Here is a 17,579-nt window from a genome sequence, read left to right on the forward strand (position 1 = left end):
CTGATCTCTTAAACCAAGCTCTCAGATGTGGCGGTGCCAAGTCCTAAATCAGACCATGCCTTCCCTTTGTCTTTCCTTTTCTTTTCTTTTTTTTGTAGCTTCGAGTCTGTGTGGCCCGGGCTCCTGATGTTTATCCCACACACTGTTAATTAGAACAGAATGAAATCCACACGGGTGCAGATTTTAGTGGGCAAGGAAGGGAGGTGCCATTTCCCAGCTGCCATTACTGACCTATGTTTCCATAACCCTGTGCAGCAAGGCAGTGTTCATGGCTGGTTTGTATAGGGCAAGCTCTCAGCTCCCTTCAACCAAGGAGAAAAAGGGGAGTTAGGTATGTTTATATACAAGTCCTGATTTCTTTTGTGTTTCCACAATGCTGGAGGTGGTGTGAATACAGAATCTCAGCAAAGACAAAGTCTGAATGTATCTGGCAGCCACATCTTTCATTCCAGATACTAATATTCCTCTTCGTATTCCCTTCTAAGTGTGGGTACCCCCTGGTAAAAAGCTTCCATGAAGCACTGCAGATAAGGCTTCATTTCAATGGTGGATTATGTCTTCCCTGTACATATACAGCCTGTAAAGTAATTTGGGAAGCTTCCTGGAAAAAAAACAACGCTGTACAAAAATAAATTATTATTATATCTGCCGAGGAAATGAAATGTTCTCCTTTATTACCGATTGGGCTTGAGTACAAAAACTCTTCCCACCCGAGTGTCCTGGAAAGAACCCAATGCTGTCCCTGATATGGCTTTGCTTTATCACCTCCATAGGAAGCAATAGGCAGCGAGTTGGATCCTAGTCACCTTTTTCTCCTCCTCCTCCTCTTCCTGGGTTCTTTTTTTCAAAAAAGAAAAAAGAAAGCCCACAACTGCCCATCTATTGTTCTCCGCAGACATTAACCTTATCCCCTTTCTTGAAACAGACACGGCTTAACCGCAAGAGAAGCAGAAAAGCAGCTCTTTCCCCCAGCCACTCCCTTATACGAAACCCCGAGTGTCCGTTTCAATAGAGCACACGCTGCCTCTGGCTTTGTGAGAGCAGGACTGAAAGGCTCTGGGCCTTGGGTCTTGGCCTCCATCAGATGAACTATTTCCTGTTGAAGGTTACTCACTTCCTGTTTTCTGTATTTAGACAATCTGACCCTATGGGGAGGCTTTGATTTGTTGTAAACTTCAGCTGGTTTAAACGTTAAGTCAGTGGGGGGAGGGAGAGAAGGGCTGGAGACAAATTAGGGCTATTTAATACCAACGCTGTTTTCTCTCTCAGTTTTCAAGTGACCACCAGAGCATGTGAAAGGAAGGTCAAGGGCTGACCACATGGGAGATGGGGAACGGGCTGCTTCACAATGGGCCTCTGCTGAAATCTGTCGCGCTGTGCAAGCCTCTGTGTGCATGGAGCGGTCGTGGGGGGGGAAGGGGGTGACACACTCCAATGACTAATCTCTCTGATGTGTCACTTTTGCCACAGACAGCTGTAGAGAAAGGCTAACGGCAGTGCAACAGTCGTGGGAAGAGGCGGACAAACTTGAGAATATTAATATTGTGCCTGTTTCTAGAAGGCATCTGCTGAAGATTTCAAGACACCCCCACAGATTATTTGGTTTAACTTGCCCCAAATTTTGCTGGATGCTGACATGTGCCCAGCATGACACTAACACTTCTAGGACACACATGCCATATGATATGGCTGGTTATTTTTTTTTATTTTTGTTTTACAACTGGGGAAACTGAGTCAGAGAGCTATGAAGTCACTTTCTTCAAGGTTGTTGAACAAACCTGTGATGTAATCAATCAGGGTTAGATCTGGGGAGTCATGACAGTAATCCGGACAGTGACTCCTCTTCTTAACATGAATTAGTCAGCAAAAGAGTTTGTCCTGATAACATTAATTTTGGTGCAGGGTTACATTGAACAGACCTGCGGCACTCGAGGAGCAATGCATGCTGGGGGACACAGTTTCCATGAACAGAACTCCACGATGCCTGCAGCCTGTCTCTTTTATTCAAATTAAATGCATCCCTTCTGGCTGATTTCCATGGTGACCCTCAAAATATTGGTCCTTAAAGGAAAAGGAAAGATGAAAGTTAAAAAAAATAGCTTTAGGTAGTAGCACATGGTTTAAAATACTGTTGAATGAAACCATGCCAGGGACACCTTGAAACTATTCCAGTGGAATGTCCTGCTGGACTAGGTAGCAAAGTGCCAGAGTTAGACGGGTGGGAGGATGAATGAAAGAACTAAAGATGCAGATCAACAACCAAAACAGCTAATCTCTTCCCATTCTTTGACTCCTTTTACCCCAGAGAAAGAGATCTGCCATAGCGAACTCAGCCTTGCCCTCTGTAGCCAGCACACAACAGCAGAGGCAAACTCCAGAGGAAATTCCAGACTTATGGAAGAAGCTACAGAAGACCTTAAGGGGAGGCCCTGACATGAAACCTGAGGCCAAAGCCATCCCTGGCATACATAAGCCCAGGCAGGGCTTTAATATTCTCTGCACTGCCTCATGCCAGAGCTGACTTTTGTCCAAAAAGTGCACCACAGCAAAGGAGAAATATTGTCTTATTGCAGAGGGATTGATTTCACACGCTTCTGATTTTTCTCTTGTTTCGGAGCCTTGGCAGTACCTACTACTCCCTACCATTTGGGTAGGGAATACTGGTTTCTTAGAAGTGTTCCTCTTTAGTGGTATCCACTGAGATTTACTGTATTGTACAGCATTGGTTGTGCTTACTGCTGTAGTCCTACCCAACCAGTTCATGTTCACCTCACTAAATCCTGGTCCCATGAAAATCTTGGGCCACACTGCCTTTCCCTTCCCTGGGATCAATAGTTGGTCTATATACACTGTCTTCCCAATATGTAATTTATGATGCCTCTGAATGTAGCTCTTTTAGAAGTGCAAGAAGTGAATGTAATGCAGTCTTAGGGGAAACCTGTGAAACTTAAGTGTATGAACACATCACTGAATTTTTGAAAATCAACACATAATGAGTTCTTTCCCTTTCAGGACTCCTAGCATCTTACTTGTTATTGTCAGCCTTCCCTGAACGTCCTCTGATTCACCAATGTTATTCGAGAACAGAGGTGCTCTGACATTGCTGCATTCCTTCAGGTCCAGTCTCTGGCCTATAGTCTATGGTCCTGCTTTCTATCTCACTAATACCGGATAAAATCAGGAGTGACTTCCAGTTAAGTTAATGTAGTGATCCCAGTGCCAAAACTAGTGTGAATAAGAATTAAGCCCAAGGCTGTTGAAGTACATGAAGTTCCTAAATAAGCATGAATCAGCAACCCTGATGCTGTGGTATGATCCAGTAGAATAAGGACAGTCTCATTTCCATTCATATCAGTGTAGAAAACGCACTTAATAGCAGTTGAAGAAAACTCACTTAATAGCAGTTAGATATGTTTACTTGCAGGGACCAGACGGGTCCAGGAGTCGGGATAACAAAGCATTTCACTTCTAGGTCACACATTCTAATCCAGTCCAGGTTGGTAATAAATTAATTATATCACCTGATGGCTGATTGCCATCCTACCTGGTGGTATTCAGTCCAGTTCCTTATGGAAGAGAGTTCACTTCACAGATCTACCCACACTGGCTGTCACCAATTTGCTCCCCCTTTTTGACAATCAGGAGGTTGACTGAGGACTGAATGGCCCATGGAGACTGAATTCCTTTGTCACCTTTCAGGTCAGGGTCACAGTGTGGGGGAGATTTGTCCTGTCACTAGCTGTGCTGTACCTGCTCTGTGGACAGAGTGGCTTTCATTAGTCAGGGCTCTGGGCCCAACCCCTTTCACCAAAGTGAAAGCCATTTCTAAAAGAAATAGAGAAATGTTTAATTGTGATTGATATATATACACACTGTACGGTCTGAACTTTACACACAATCACAGATAACAACATCAGAATTAATGTCTGTTTCCTAGTTGTCTCGCTATAAGCAATAAATGTTTGGCCAGTCAGTAAATAACAAAACTCTCATGTGGCCATCTACAGGTCACCAAGATATTTAAGAAGTTTGCATTAATTATGCCATGTTTGCCATCAAAGAGGGAACATTAACTCGTTCATGCTGTGGCAGGAAAACAGTTTGCTCATTCAAGGAAAGACGAGATTAAGTAAAGGAAATGCAGCCGTTAAAAATGCAGCCTTTGCAAATAAAAATTGTTGGAGGCAAAAGCCACACCAGAAATCTCTGAAAGTAGGCTACCTTTTTCAGCTTTCATTCTGTGCATTTTGTATTTTGACATCAAACACTCCCTGTAACCTAATCTACTTGGCTTTTGATGTGGCCGTAGAGACATGACAATTAAGCTCGGTTTAAAACAATAATCCCAACAACAGGAACCAAAGGCAAGTAATGTCAGGGAACCTGTCAATGAGAAACTGTCCCCCAGCATTTGGTTGCTGCTAAATGAGTTTAAATCTTGATTTGTTGCCTTGATCTCCGCTCTGTGCTTATACATCGCACTGCACTTTGCACATTTCCAGTTTTTGTTCTCCTCTCTTTGTTTGTCTCCCCCTATGTAGAATGTTTCAATACAAATATGACACGTGCAATACAGAAAAACATTTTGATCTTTCACCAGTTACTACCCTCCTATGGAAAGAGGATTTTTTCTTACCTGCATCTCAGTAACAATCAAAGACTTCAGTCAAGATGAGGACCCTCCTGGCCTAAGAACTGTATAAACACCCAGGAAGACCCATTCCCCCCTGCTGAATATCCACCCAGGGTACCCGTCCTCCCAGTCCACGGCCCTCATTCAACAAGCTGATCCATGAGGGAACAAAGATACCTCTGAGGAGAGTTAGTTACAGGGCCAGGCCTTAATCTAGGGCAAGAGACAACCAAAGTGCATAGCAAACAATAGGAGTAAGTGGCTCAATGTGTCTAAATCATTGTAAAGTGTTTTAAATTAAATAATATTAAAATCTCCCCATTCTCCCCTCAGACTAGCCACCACCAGCCGGTTCATTTCTTTCAGACATCACAGCGGGGTAAATGTCTTTAAAGATTTGAAGAAGGGGAATAACAACCTTTCAGATATAACCCAATTTTAGATCTGTTTTATGGTTGGTTTGTTTCTTTTTAAATAAAAGTCACAAAGTGAACTTGAATGGTATCTTTGCCATCAACCAGTTTTTATTGGTGTTTGCATTAAGCCTTGCTAAGCAAGTTAGTGAGATGATTAATTCCTTCGAACTGAAAGCCTTGTATCTGTTAGAGGCACTCTGAAGCAAATCTATAGCATCTCTAATATTTTTATTTGCAAGCATTGCTCACAAGCAGAGCCAGAGGTGAGACTGCAGGTTTAGAGACACAATGATGGAAAGTGCATGAATATGCTAACAGTAACTGGGGTTATTTTCCTTAATCTGTAAGCAATTATACGTCAGCCTGCTTCTACTGAAATAAGCAGCAGCAGAATTCCATGGATTTCAGGGGAAGCAGGATCACATCTTTCACCTGTTGTTCAAATTCTGCTTTAACAGGAGAGGTGCCAACCCCCTGCTTCCCTGCCTGAAGTCTGTGGGAGCTGCAGGTGTTCTACATCTCTTCCTACTGGTTCCTCAAGTAGGTCAGAGGCATACACCTGGATTAAACCAGTCCTCAGGGCTGTAACCCTGCGACAGCTGCTTGTGGCCTGGGTGCAATGTGTTGGTGTCTTTGTCCTGGCACACTGGTGTCAATCACACACACCACAACTGGAACTAACTGCCCTTCTCAGCAGTCTCCACTGTGGCTCTGCTCCCCTGCCATCCCCAGAGGACATCATCAAGGGCAAGGGTGAGACACAGTGACAGGGAAGAATCTCCCAAAGAAGCTATCCTTGTTGTTGCCTGTGCTACGTCCCATCTCTAGGGACACAGAGAACAACTTTGGTCCCTAAGTTTGTCAGACACAGGCACTGTTGCCCCCTCCATGTCAATCACAGCAGAAAATTCCTTGATGATCCTGGAGCAGGGAACAAGCCTTATTCAGCACCCACTGCAGGATTTCTTTTTTATTCTACTCCTCACACACCAGGTTGTTAAGTGATATGGGTGCTGTGCTGGATTTTAAACTGGTTTAGAATCTGTAATATTGTTAAAGCATGTGAACCTACATCAACATAAAACCCTGATAATGCTCTTTTGTACTTAACATTTTCTATATTAAAAGTCATTCCAAAGTTATTTTTCCCTAAACACATTAACCTTTTTGCAATATTGATTGCCGAGGCGTCACAAAGTTTAAAATTAATAATTCCACTGCCCTTCAGCGCCCTTCCCTATTCTATCCCTTCCCTAACAAACTATAGGCTTAGTGGCATGAAACAGGGCACAAATTACTTTCACAAAAAGGTATTTTATTATTCTTAGCAGGATTCACCTTGAAGGAATATGAGTAAAGCATACACTTTTTACAGACAATATATAAACATGTTGTACATAATTAACAATAACTTAGTTCACTAATTCAAAAATAAGCAAAATTAAAAAAAATAAAAATAAAACCAGAAAATACTGCAGAATTTTTATGCTGATACAGGTAAAAATAATTTAAATCTTGACTGCTGTTGTCTATGCTGCAGTGACTGACAATATATTGCACTTTGTCAACAGTATATCAATAACCCTTCTTCTGCCCCAGAACCCTTCCCTCCCCCCTCAAAACCTACAGAAATTTGAGCTGGGTACAAATAATGTACAGCTGTACCATAGTAAAAGACAAAAAGTCAAAAGGACCAAATTTTGACTCAGTAGATTAAAAATTCTTACTGTTTCTCCCAACAATTTTTTTCCCATTCATTTATTTCCACTTCTTTACAAAGTGCAGCTATATGCCTACAGAGACCAGAAGGAGGAGGAAAGCAGGATATCCATGGCAGCTTGGTCCTTAGTTCATTATCAAATATTTGAATTATATATTTAGAAAAAAATGTACATCCATGTTGTAAGTTTCTTTAAAGCAGGACTTTTGCAGTAAAATACAATTGGCGTGATGAAAAAAAAAATTAAAGTTTAAAAAAAAAAAAAAAAAAAAAAAAAGCTTGTCACAGAGTTAAGCTTACGTGGTTTACATTATCAAACCCCTCTGCTCATTGGGGCATTTTCATCAGAAATATAGCTAAATATGTACATCGTATGTTATACTGGAGTTTGTGTTCATGAGAGGCATCAGATCATAACAATCAATAGAATACACTTCACATTGGCAATAGCTTTGTTTTCAGTTGTTTACATACAATATGGTTTAATAATGGGACATTTTATTTTTTTTTAGTTATTTTTTTTAAATATAAAATGTGCTCCGGAAAACAGTCGTTCCCCTTAGAATGTCACCATCCCTTCACCTCATCAGCTGTTACAGCGGCTGGGATTTGAAGGATGTGTGAAGCTGAAACTGATTGTCTCTCTCTTTCTCCCCTCCAGTGATCTTAACCTAAAACTTCTGCCCTTCCTCACTCCCGAACATGAAGTCCACTGAGGGGCTGGCATGCCCACAGACAGCTTGCGCTCCAGCTTCTCATGGACTTTGTAGCCAGATTATGGTGAGTATACCACAGGCAGCTAGTCTACATCTTAAATCGACAGCTGCCAACAGAACAAAATAAAAATGCTTCAACCTCAAGAGTTTTTGAATGGGATATTTTTCTGCCCTATGCTGGTTTTTGTGGTTGCTGACAGACTTTTAGAAGTTAGATGGGACAGGTTCATAAGAGCCCCCATCGCTCACTCCCAGCCAGTGCAAGATTGTTTCCTACAACTGTATTTTTCAGTGATTTATCCTATTGGAGTTGCCTAGTTTGGGGATAACTTTTTAAAAATAAAATGTTTTATGTTAAGGAAAAAAATATCCAAGAATTATGTCAAAATAATCTGCATCTTGGGCTCATTACAAATCACCTATCACAGCTACATTTTTGCTTTGTTTTCTTCTCTTGTATCCTTTACCTAGCAGATATTTTTTGTATGTAAAACCGATGAAGGAGAGTCAAGGGATAGGTGTTTAGCACTATGCTTTTCCTGTTATGAAACTGTTGTTTTCTAGCAGGGCAGACATTCATAAAAAAAAATAAAAAATAACAAACAGAAAAAGAAAAAGCACAAAAACATGCAAGTCAGAAGATTTGAGGCTCTCAGAGGAAAACAGGAGCAAAATAAATAATAACTTTCTGTGTCTGATTCCTTGTTAAAAATTAAGCTTCTATAAAGTTGTCCTTTATTTTTCCCTCCCCCAAACAAAGTCCATGATAGAAATCCAGCATGGGTGGCTACCAGCCTCTCTTCCGCCATGGGGGCTGTTAATTTCTTTACAATATTCACAGTAATAACAAAGAGAGAAAGGAGAGCCAGTTCCAGCTTCTTTCTTCTGCTGCTTCTGCCACCTTTTGTTTTTCGCTGGACCAGTAGGTATCAAACAGGTGAGTTCTTCTTTTTTCTTATACCTGAGGGGGCAAAGTGCATATAGGCACCATTAAGCATTTCTGCAGAAGACCCATAATTGCAAAGTTTTTAGTCCAGCGCTACGAATTGAACCACACTGGAGCAAGATCCCTTTTTTTCCTTCCTTTTTTCTTCCCTACATTCTCCTCTTGGCAGAATCTTTTCTTACTTGTTGTCATCTTAGGCAAAGCCCCATGTTCTTAATCTCTGTGCGGGTCTCTTGGTCTTCAGATTCTATCCCATAGCTGTAACCATGCTGGATGGATGTGGATGTCCAAATGAGATGCTGGAAGATGGGTGGATGGGGGTAGGGGTCGGTAAGATGTGTCCAGAGTGGCTAAAAGGTGGCAAATGCCCCATTGGAGCCATGTGACTGGCAAGGGCGGCAGCGCTGAATGGAGACGATTTCTCTTGCATGCACTTGGACAGTTCCTCAAAACACTCTGAGCCTTTCTTGCTTTTCTTTGATTTGTTGGACATTTTCCTATTCCTGGTCTGAATTCCTTCCTTTTTCATGGTCAGAGGCCTGTTCACCTGCAAGAAATGAGAAAATCAGGCTCATGCAGACAAAATGACCTTATTGTACAAAAATGAAAATATTTGGACAGCCCCTGTGTGTTTTCCTGGATGGAGACTTTCTTCTAGCCAAAAAAAATGGTGTCTCTCTCTCAGATCTTGTTTATATTGATTTGTTTAATGCACCCTCCCCCTTCCCCCCCCCAAACATGAAAAACAAGTTGGACTGAATTTGGCAGCTTAGAGCTATCCTTCCCTCAGGCTTACTCTCAGCCCCCCATACATTTCCTAATAGAAGAGATCAAACAAGGCAGCACACACTGATCCAAATTCACTTCTAAGACAGAAGCAACCTCGTCCCAGCAAAGCTTCAGCCTCCGTTAAGAGTTTAAATAACATCTATTGTGTCAAATGAATCCTGCTTGTATCCCTCTCTCATTTTTTAAAATTTAAATATAATATTAAAAGCATATCTTCACAACTGTACAGAAAAATGCCCCACTGGGATTACCCTTTGCACAGAATCCATTTTAAATAGCCTCTGCATTTCTACAGGGGACAGCACACAAGGCATGCTTCATTAAAACAACCAAGTGTTGTAACTCTATTTTGCCTGATTTGCCCAAGCTTTGGAAGCCAAGCTAATACATTGTAATGTCAGTGAACTTAGCATCACTATGCCAACAAAGAATGGCTGTGACTCCCCAGGGGAACCTTGCAGGGGGAAAAAAAAAAACCTCTTCTGAAACCAATAAAAGGTCAGGGCACACCATGCAGTTGAGGCATCAATCCCAGCTAAGCAAGCAGGGACACACACAAGACAAGCAAATACTCACATTGTGCAATTTATAGTAAAGTCCACAGGCATTACATACTGGGTCCCCGTTTGCATTACGCCGCCATAAGGTGGTAGTGGTTGTCTGGCAGTTGGCACAACAGGTCCCTGCTCTCCTAGCTGCTGACTAACCAAAAATAAAAGGGAGAAATCAATAGTGTTTCTGGTAGGGGAGTAGGGGGAAACTTACTTTAAAGGTCAAGTTAGGCCCAACATTTTGGATTCATAACTAAGACAAGATTTTACAAAATGTATAGGGCTGGAGAAATGTTACTGCGATTTTTTTAATGTTTCTGTTTAAATTTCAGTGCAACCCAAACAATGTGAGGTGGTGTGAGTGCATGAAAGCCAGACAGGGAGACGGAGCAGTCTCTCTGAATAGACCAAGCAAAAAATAAAAGAATGTTAAAATCGGGGATAGAATAAACTTGATGCTTAAAATTAAAAGCTTTCCTTCCTGATCTTGGGGATGGGGGGGGATGTTTTTTATTTTAAACATTCTTCCTATTACCTATTTGGTGCTAAAAAGACCAGTCTTGATTTTTAGAATGTGATTTCTAATCTGACACCATCCCTTGAAAGAAGGCACAAAAGAAAAACAACTGCATTACTTAGATGGGTGCTGTATTTATCATCAGAGCCATCACTAAAATTTCAGTTTCCATTTACAAATGAAAGGGAAAAAACAAAACCGGCTCCAACTTTCTTTAAATATTTAGCAAACCAAATCTCATGCCCTGCAGCAATGAGCCTGCTGACTGTACTACTATTGCCTCAGTCTCTGCTCATTTTCTACGCTGACAAGCCCCCAAATGATCATCTTTTTAAATGTGATATTGGCCTGCTGAACCCTTAAGGAGGGGAAAAGAAAACAACCTTTCAGCCTTCCAAAATGAACTCTGCTATGTAGGCAAAAAATGTAAACGTGAGCAAAATATCCCTTAGTTTCAGGATAGGACCATAGCTGGGAAACCCTACAAAAAAAAACACACCCAAGACGTCAGGGTGCCCGCTCAGAAAAAATGTTGAGTCTGGACAAAATGCTCAGGGGGACCCTCATGAGGAAAGTGCTGAGGCTTTCCGTAAAGCACACCCCAATTTGTGCAGTCCTGGGAATTCTGAGGACTGAGCATTTCTTTTTTCAAGTATTTCTAACATGGCTAAAGTGCAATAATCTCCCAGGAGCCCTCCTCTGGAAGGATTTTTGTAACTTGGGGTGAGAAAAACTGCCCATTCATTGACTCAAGCTTATGATGCTGCTCTAGAGGCATTGAGCCTCTTGCAGATCCTATACTGAAACCTGAAGCACTTGGTTTCCCTTCACTTGGGGACTTTTTACGCTTTGCTCTGCCCATCTCCTGCAATGGGGAGTGGTCCAGATAGCAAAATACAAATTGATCATGCTCCAAAGACTGGCCTGATCCTGTTCTCCCTGTTACTTTGCTGGTGTCAGAAATTGTAGCTGGTGGAATATTCAGTAGTAGAAAATCAGAATCAGGCCCTAGTGAGGTTAGCCCTCTGCTAGCCTAGAAGAACAGAGCCAGAGGCCAGAGCAGAGATTGGGTGGATCCCCATTTATGCATGCGCATACATGCAAGCCAAATACAATGAATTTTAGAGGCCTCCAGGTTTTGAAAATAGTTCTTGAATGCGCGCTAAGAAAAGTTATCTTTATTAATAAACTCCTAAATGAATAGAGGAGTCTTCTGTCCCACACACATGAGCAAGTCAAAGAGAAACAAATATAAAACTAAACATTTAAAATAAAAACAAGAACTCCCTCCCCCGCCAAAAAATAAATAATAAAGTTCCCCAACCCCCTTGGCAGTAAGTTTAAGTACCACAGTCTCCCAGCACACTAGAAGGTAGAGAGCTAGGTTTGCATATTTGAGATGGTTTATTGATACTGAACTATGCTGCTTAACTCTGTGGACTGTCCTATTCAGTCTGGCAAGGACTTGAGCCTGCAAGATGATAATGTTACACAACTTAACATTTCTCTATATGTCAGTCACCTTAGAAGGAAAGCAAGTCATTAAGAAACTTGCATAGCTGAAATTCTGACTCACTATAGAAATCCTCTGTATCCCATCCCAGCATTAGATCATTAATGCTGGTCTCTTCCCTTTTCCGCCTCCCCCACAACCAGTCTCATTAAAATGGCCCCCAAATGGCTAAAAGATTTGGGCACTATAAATCACATGGTTCTGAAAAAAAATATATTTATTATTCTTAGCATTTTACTCATTATTTGTGGAGAAGAGTGTATTAGAAATTTCAAAACAGCGAGCATGACTGGCATGCCTTGCCTATAGAAACTCTCTAAAGCTTTTAGAGTCAGGAAACAGATACACAAAGTTTCCTTATCTTTAACGTACAGATATCCGGATAGGAAACTACTACCAGGAGCTTAGAAAGGACATTTTTTTTAATCACTCAAATGAAAATAAAAAGTATAGGTGACTCCATGGAAAAATAATAGGATTTTTTTTAAAACATCAGGGGATTGTCTGAGGAGGGAACCAATATTAATATTGTTAGGGACTATAAGAGTAAATCTTACTTCATGGCCTTTACACAAATAATTATTAAATAGGGAGCAGTGGCTTTGACTCCTCTATTTTCTTTTCTTTCTGTTTTGTTTTTTGGTTGGGATTTCTGTTTAATCCCAACATGTTGGAGGGTATTCATGCCCGTAACCCTTTCAATTCTGGTACATTTCTGAACTGTCCCAAGAGGCCAAATATAAGAGAAATGAAATCAAAGCTGTCATCGGAGGTTAAAGCTAGGCATTCATAAGGAGAAAGAGAGACTTGTTGTCCTGCACATTTTCCATCAGGAATGAAGTCTAGGAATATAAGCTAGCTTGCAAGCCTGCCCACATTCTATACCTTGGCATGTAACTGCTATGGGTGGAGTCCCTGAAATCTGCCCTGAGGCTTTGCTGTGACCTCTGAGTGACATGAATCTCCTGTACAGTACATCTAGAATCCATACAGGGTCTGAAGCAGAGGAGAGGAGACACATTATGCCTGTCTGTGTGTGGTCCCTTTGCACAATTTATCCCCAAGCCCAGCAAAGACAGAGACACCTACCAGTCTTCGTTTAGGTTTAATAAGAGGTCGGTTTTGACCGTTCATTTTGTGGTAGAGCCCGCAGGCGTTACACAGGTAATGCCCAGTGCCGTCTCTTCTCCAGAGAGGGGTGGCAGTAGCTCCACAGTTCACACACTCTCTGCCTTCTAAATGGAAACACGAAGAAACCGGATTTCTTTCTTTAAAAACAAATTCACAAGAGCTTTTTGCATTGTCCTTTAGGCATCTTCCAGAAGTCAAAACAGTGTGTTATTCAAGCTTAATCAGACAGCACATGCAACAAGGGTCTAATGTCGCCCAGCACACCCAGCCTCTGACTAGCAATTTATGCTATCAGAAATGGGCCGCTCTCTCCGCAAGGTGAGAAAGAGTGACACTCTTATTGTGTCAAATGGAACTTCTCATTTCAGTAACAAGAACTGCCTTCCTCTGTGCTGAGCGCAGTCCCTCATCCCCTCTCCATTGTACCTCTACAGTAAGATCAGATGTTGTACTGCCACACACATTTGCTCACACACACACACACACACACACACACACACACACACACAGAGCAAGCAGTTTGAAGGTGGGGGGGAGGGAAGGAATTGTCTGGAATTGAATTCAAGGCAGAAAGACCCCCCCCTCCCCCATCTTCTTCCCTTCGATACATTTTTGTTCTAATACAAAAAGAAAAAAAATTAAGCAAGCCAGTTTGGAACTGGAACCAGAAAATAAATGGCTCAGGAATTATTTTATGTTAATAGCATAAAGCTGTTTGAAGTGCAGCTGGACTTTATTTTGAGAAACAGGTCCCCCCGCCTTTTTTCATGCTTTACTTTTTAACAGTATAATTTGGGCAGGGGGTGGTTGGCCTGTTACTATTTCCTTATTAAGTCGTTGCTGAGCAGCAGAACTGCTGCTGCTGTGCAGGCAAAGCGGCTCAACTAGACCAGCACAGCTCCTTAGACAGAGGCTAGCTTCTGCCTCAGAAAGCTATTTACTGAAAGTTCACTGGCCTCTGATGGTTCCAGGGCAGGTCTGCTTAATATAGGAAATTCACTTAATATAGTTTATGCAAATGGTACAGTATTTAGCTGCAGAGGAAATTCTCTTTTGCTATTAGCTGGAGCCGGCCACGCTGAGTTCAGCAGGGCTTGTGTCTCCTTTAATCTAGGGAGTGGGTGGCTTTCAAACAACACAGTCTGCAGTGAAAAATGAGGGGAGCTCTGCAGAGCTGCGTTCCTAGCTTTTGTCCCTCCTAGGGCAGGAAGCTGCAGGAGTCGTCGTGTCGTGAGTCTTAGTTTTCCTACAAAAACAGAGTGGTCACGAACTTTCCCTAGTTCCATACACAGGGGGCTCCCTTAAAAAAAAATCCTTCATTTCCCCCATCTAATAAAACCCTGGGCGGCTCAGGCGAAAAAAAAAGAGAAAGAAAGGGGAAAAAAAGCCATTAAGGATCCATTTATCTGCCGCTGACTGCTGTGTTTGGGAGCTGTTTCCAAAAGCAGAAGGCTGAGGTGCTAATTGTAATTGAATTTTCTTTTGAGTGTTTTAAAAAAGCCAAACTAAAACCCCAAAACAAAATGAAAACAAGAGCAAGGGATATTGGAGGGGGGAGTATATATTTTTCCTTCCTAAAAAGGGTCATCTGAAATGGGAGCTGATGAGGTTGTAAAATAGCTGATATTTTTGTTGCACAGCACATAAAAGAGATCAGGTTTCTGAATTACTGGCTGAATGACTTTTTTAAAAAAAAGAGGTGTTTTTGTGTGTGCATATATATGATGTATTTATATCGGAAATACAATAAATATATGAAACATCTACAGTTAGCTGGCTGGCTGGATACACCTATGTAAATATGCCCACAAAGATATATCCCATATTTTTTAACGCCTCTCTTAAGACTGTCCAACTACACAGGATTTGATTTTTCCCTTCACCTCTGAGAATGGAAAACGAGGACAATTATTAGAAATTCTCAGCACTTCCTTACCCGGGTCTAGAAATACAGCCGGTCTGACGGCAGGGACAACTTCAGTGATCAGCGAATTAGCTAGTTTTTGAAATGCAGGTTATGGGACAAACCGTATCCCGAGGGTACTGAAGGTGGGAATGACCTGAGATCCTTTCGGAGCAAGCAGGGCTCTGAGGCGAGGGAGGATCGGGTTTGATCTCCCAGCTCCTAGTGTTTTGGGCGTGGAGGGAAGCCAGCGATTGCTCGGCACCTTCAGCCCTCAGCCCCGGTATGTAAACTATATCTGAACTTTTGCTCCATTCAGGATCCGAAGGAAATCGAGGCCTTCTTCTCTTCGGCTTCAAGCAACCGGCCTGGTAAGTTTCGCTTTCAAACGCCTGGTTCAGCTCGGGAAGGGGAAGCACCGGCCTGGTCGGGATCAGCCAAGATGCCATTAACGATCCGGCAACAAAAGCAGCTCGCTACAGATTCCCCACCCGGTCGGTGCTCAAGTACGACCGCAGGGTCTGGCCCAGATTTCCAGCCGTCACAGCGAGCCCGGGCCCTTCTTTCCGAGCCAGACTTATTTCCCCGCATGACCCCCAATTTGCACAACTGAGATCCGCCAGGGTTTCTTCCCCGCCGTGCTGCGTCTGTCAGAGCCGGTGCCTGCACCCCGCTCCAGCCAGCCGGGCAGCGGGGAGTTGGAAAAAGCCCCCGGTGAAGGAGAGGGCAGGCGGGGATGCGCCCGAGCTCCTTCCCCTGAGCTCCACAAAAGAAGGGGACAAAAAAACCCTGCTTCAACTGCGACCCCAAAGGAGAGTTGAGTTTGCCACGCACACGCAGACACGCACACTCCCCGCCACACGCGCAGGCAGGCCCGGGAGAGGGCGCGGGGCTCACCTGAGCACGACCTCGCCTTGCTCCTCTGCTTGGGGGTGAAGCTGGAGGCCGGGCCGCCCAGGAAGCCGCCGGGGTGGAAGAGGCTGCTGCTGTAGTCGTGGGCGGCGGGCACGTAGGACGGGTAGGTGGGGATGGGGTGGTGGGTGGAGGGCTGCGCCCCCATGGAGCTCAGGCTGCTCCGCAGCGGGCTGGCGCTCTCCATCTTCATGCCGTCCGCCAGGGACACCTGGTACTTGATGCTGTCCTTCTCCTCCGGCCGGGCGCCGGCCGAGGACGAGGAGGGCGAGGCGGCGCTGGTGGAGCTGGGGTCCGGGGACACCTCCTTGGGCGGGGTGGGCGGGAAGCCGAAGAGGTGCGAGCCCGAGTGCGAGGCGGGCGTGAGCGACGACACCGAGGCGGTGCTGGCCGAGCTGCTGCCCGGGTACACCGAGATGGCCCCGGGCGCGCCGGCGGCCGACGGGTGCAGCGGCGCCTTGGCGAAGGGGCCCACGGTCCAGGGGTTGTGGTGGTGCGCGGCCGAGAGCGCCGCTTTGCCGCTGTCCAGCCAGGGGATGCCGGGGCTGTGCAGCAGGTGGGGCCGGCACATCTGCCCGCCGGTCAGGCGCGCTGCGGGGGAGAGCGCAGCGCTCGGGTCTGGCGCGCAACCCGGCCCGGCCCCGAGCGCTGCGGGGCGCGGCCCCGGCCCGGTGCTGCGGGAGCACCGCGGCCCTGGGTGCGGGGGCGCACTCTCCCCCCCGCCGGCGGTACCTCGGGCTAGAAGCCCGGTCTCCCCCTCCCCTCTCCCGGCCACGCTTCGCCTCCCACCCCCCGCCCGGGGAGAGGGGCTTTACCGTGCGCCTGGCTGTAGGAGACCCGGGCGCGGGCGTGGGCCGAGTTGGGGTAGTAGGGGTTGCCCTGCGAGTCCAGGTGGTTGAAGAAGACGTCCACCTCGTCCGGGGGCAGCAGCTGCGCCGGCTCCATGTAGTTGTGCGCCAGGCCGGGGTGGTGTGTGTCCGGGTGCTGCCCGTTGAGCACGGCGTGGTGGGCCATCCAGCGCGGCTGGTCCGTGGCCACCTCCATCCCGGCGCCCTGGCTCCCCTGCCCGCCCCCCGACCAGGCGTGACCGGCGGCGGGGGCTGGTCGCTGCTGCCGCGGCGGCGATCGCTGACCCGGCGCCAGGAACAAGGGCGAGGGGAGCCACAGTCACCGGGTCCTTCTCTCCGCGGGGCAGGAGCGGACAGCACCTGTGAGCGGAGAGGCAGGGTTAGTGCATGCGGGCGGGGGAAGGGCTGGCGCGGGGGTCGCCTGCCCTCTCCCTCCCTCCCTCGCCCCCCGGGAGCGGCTCCGGCAGCCGCCAAGCCCCGGGGAAACTTTTCTCTTCCCAACAAACAGCAGCAGGAGTTTTCCCAGCTGGCTTCCAGGCCGGGGAGGCCGGATCCAGCGCAGCAGCTCGGGCTGACACCCAGGCAGGCGGAGAGGAGAGGAGAGGCCCGGTGAAAAACCAGCGCGTTTTTGTCCCCCCACCCACGTACTTACACCGATCTCCTCCCAGGGCAGGGAAGCGAACTCCCAGCGTCTGCAGAGCTCCCCGCGGGGCTGGGAGCGATGGGCGGCTGCTCGGAGCAGGGGATGCGGGGCAAGGCTCCCGCTCAGAGGGCGAGGGCGAGCTCCGCTGCTCCCGGCCTTGTCTGTACCATCCCGCAGCCCCGTGTCAGCGCTGGCGCCGGCCGGACTCAGCCCAGTAGACATGAACTCGGGGGGCGCGCAGGGCTAAGAATCCCGCCGCAGCCAATCAGCGGCCCCGGCCTGCAGCCCCAGCGCTGCCATTGGCCCCCGGAATCCACATCCCCGCGTTCACTCCAAGCCGC

The 17,579-nt window shown here is 45.8% G+C and overlaps 1 protein-coding gene and 1 long non-coding RNA gene across 3 annotated transcripts in view; one reads left to right on the forward strand and one right to left on the reverse strand.

Moving 5' to 3' along the window:
- Positions 1 to 6,343: 6,343 nt before the first annotated feature.
- Positions 6,344 to 17,500, reverse strand: GATA2 (GATA binding protein 2). Of its 2 annotated transcripts, none has more exons than XM_019536848.1 (6): positions 17,248 to 17,500; positions 16,563 to 16,955; positions 15,733 to 16,338; positions 12,891 to 13,069; positions 9,797 to 9,922; positions 6,344 to 8,978 (listed from the first exon to the last, which is right to left on the reverse strand). In XM_019536848.1, exons 2-6 carry the CDS (start codon positions 16,789 to 16,791, stop codon positions 8,679 to 8,681), a joined length of 1,440 nt encoding a protein of 479 aa, XP_019392393.1. In that variant the 5' UTR covers positions 16,792 to 16,955; positions 17,248 to 17,500; the 3' UTR covers positions 6,344 to 8,678. The 2 variants fall into 2 exon arrangements, with proteins under 2 accessions (XP_019392393.1, XP_019392394.1); XM_019536849.1 differs by having other exon boundaries at positions 12,891 to 13,036; positions 17,248 to 17,499.
- The window catches only part of LOC109311281, a 16,780-nt gene continuing 12,215 nt past the window's right edge, over positions 13,015 to 17,579 (forward strand). Inside the window, exons 1-2 of the long non-coding RNA XR_002101459.1 lie at positions 13,015 to 13,250; positions 15,155 to 15,206. This is a non-coding gene — a long non-coding RNA (uncharacterized LOC109311281). The remainder of the gene's footprint in view (positions 13,251 to 15,154; positions 15,207 to 17,579) is intronic.

Source organism: Crocodylus porosus, unplaced genomic scaffold, assembly GCF_001723895.1.
Source record: "Crocodylus porosus isolate Cpor-Errol unplaced genomic scaffold, CroPor_comp1, whole genome shotgun sequence".
Taxonomy (NCBI): domain Eukaryota; kingdom Metazoa; phylum Chordata; order Crocodylia; family Crocodylidae; genus Crocodylus; species Crocodylus porosus.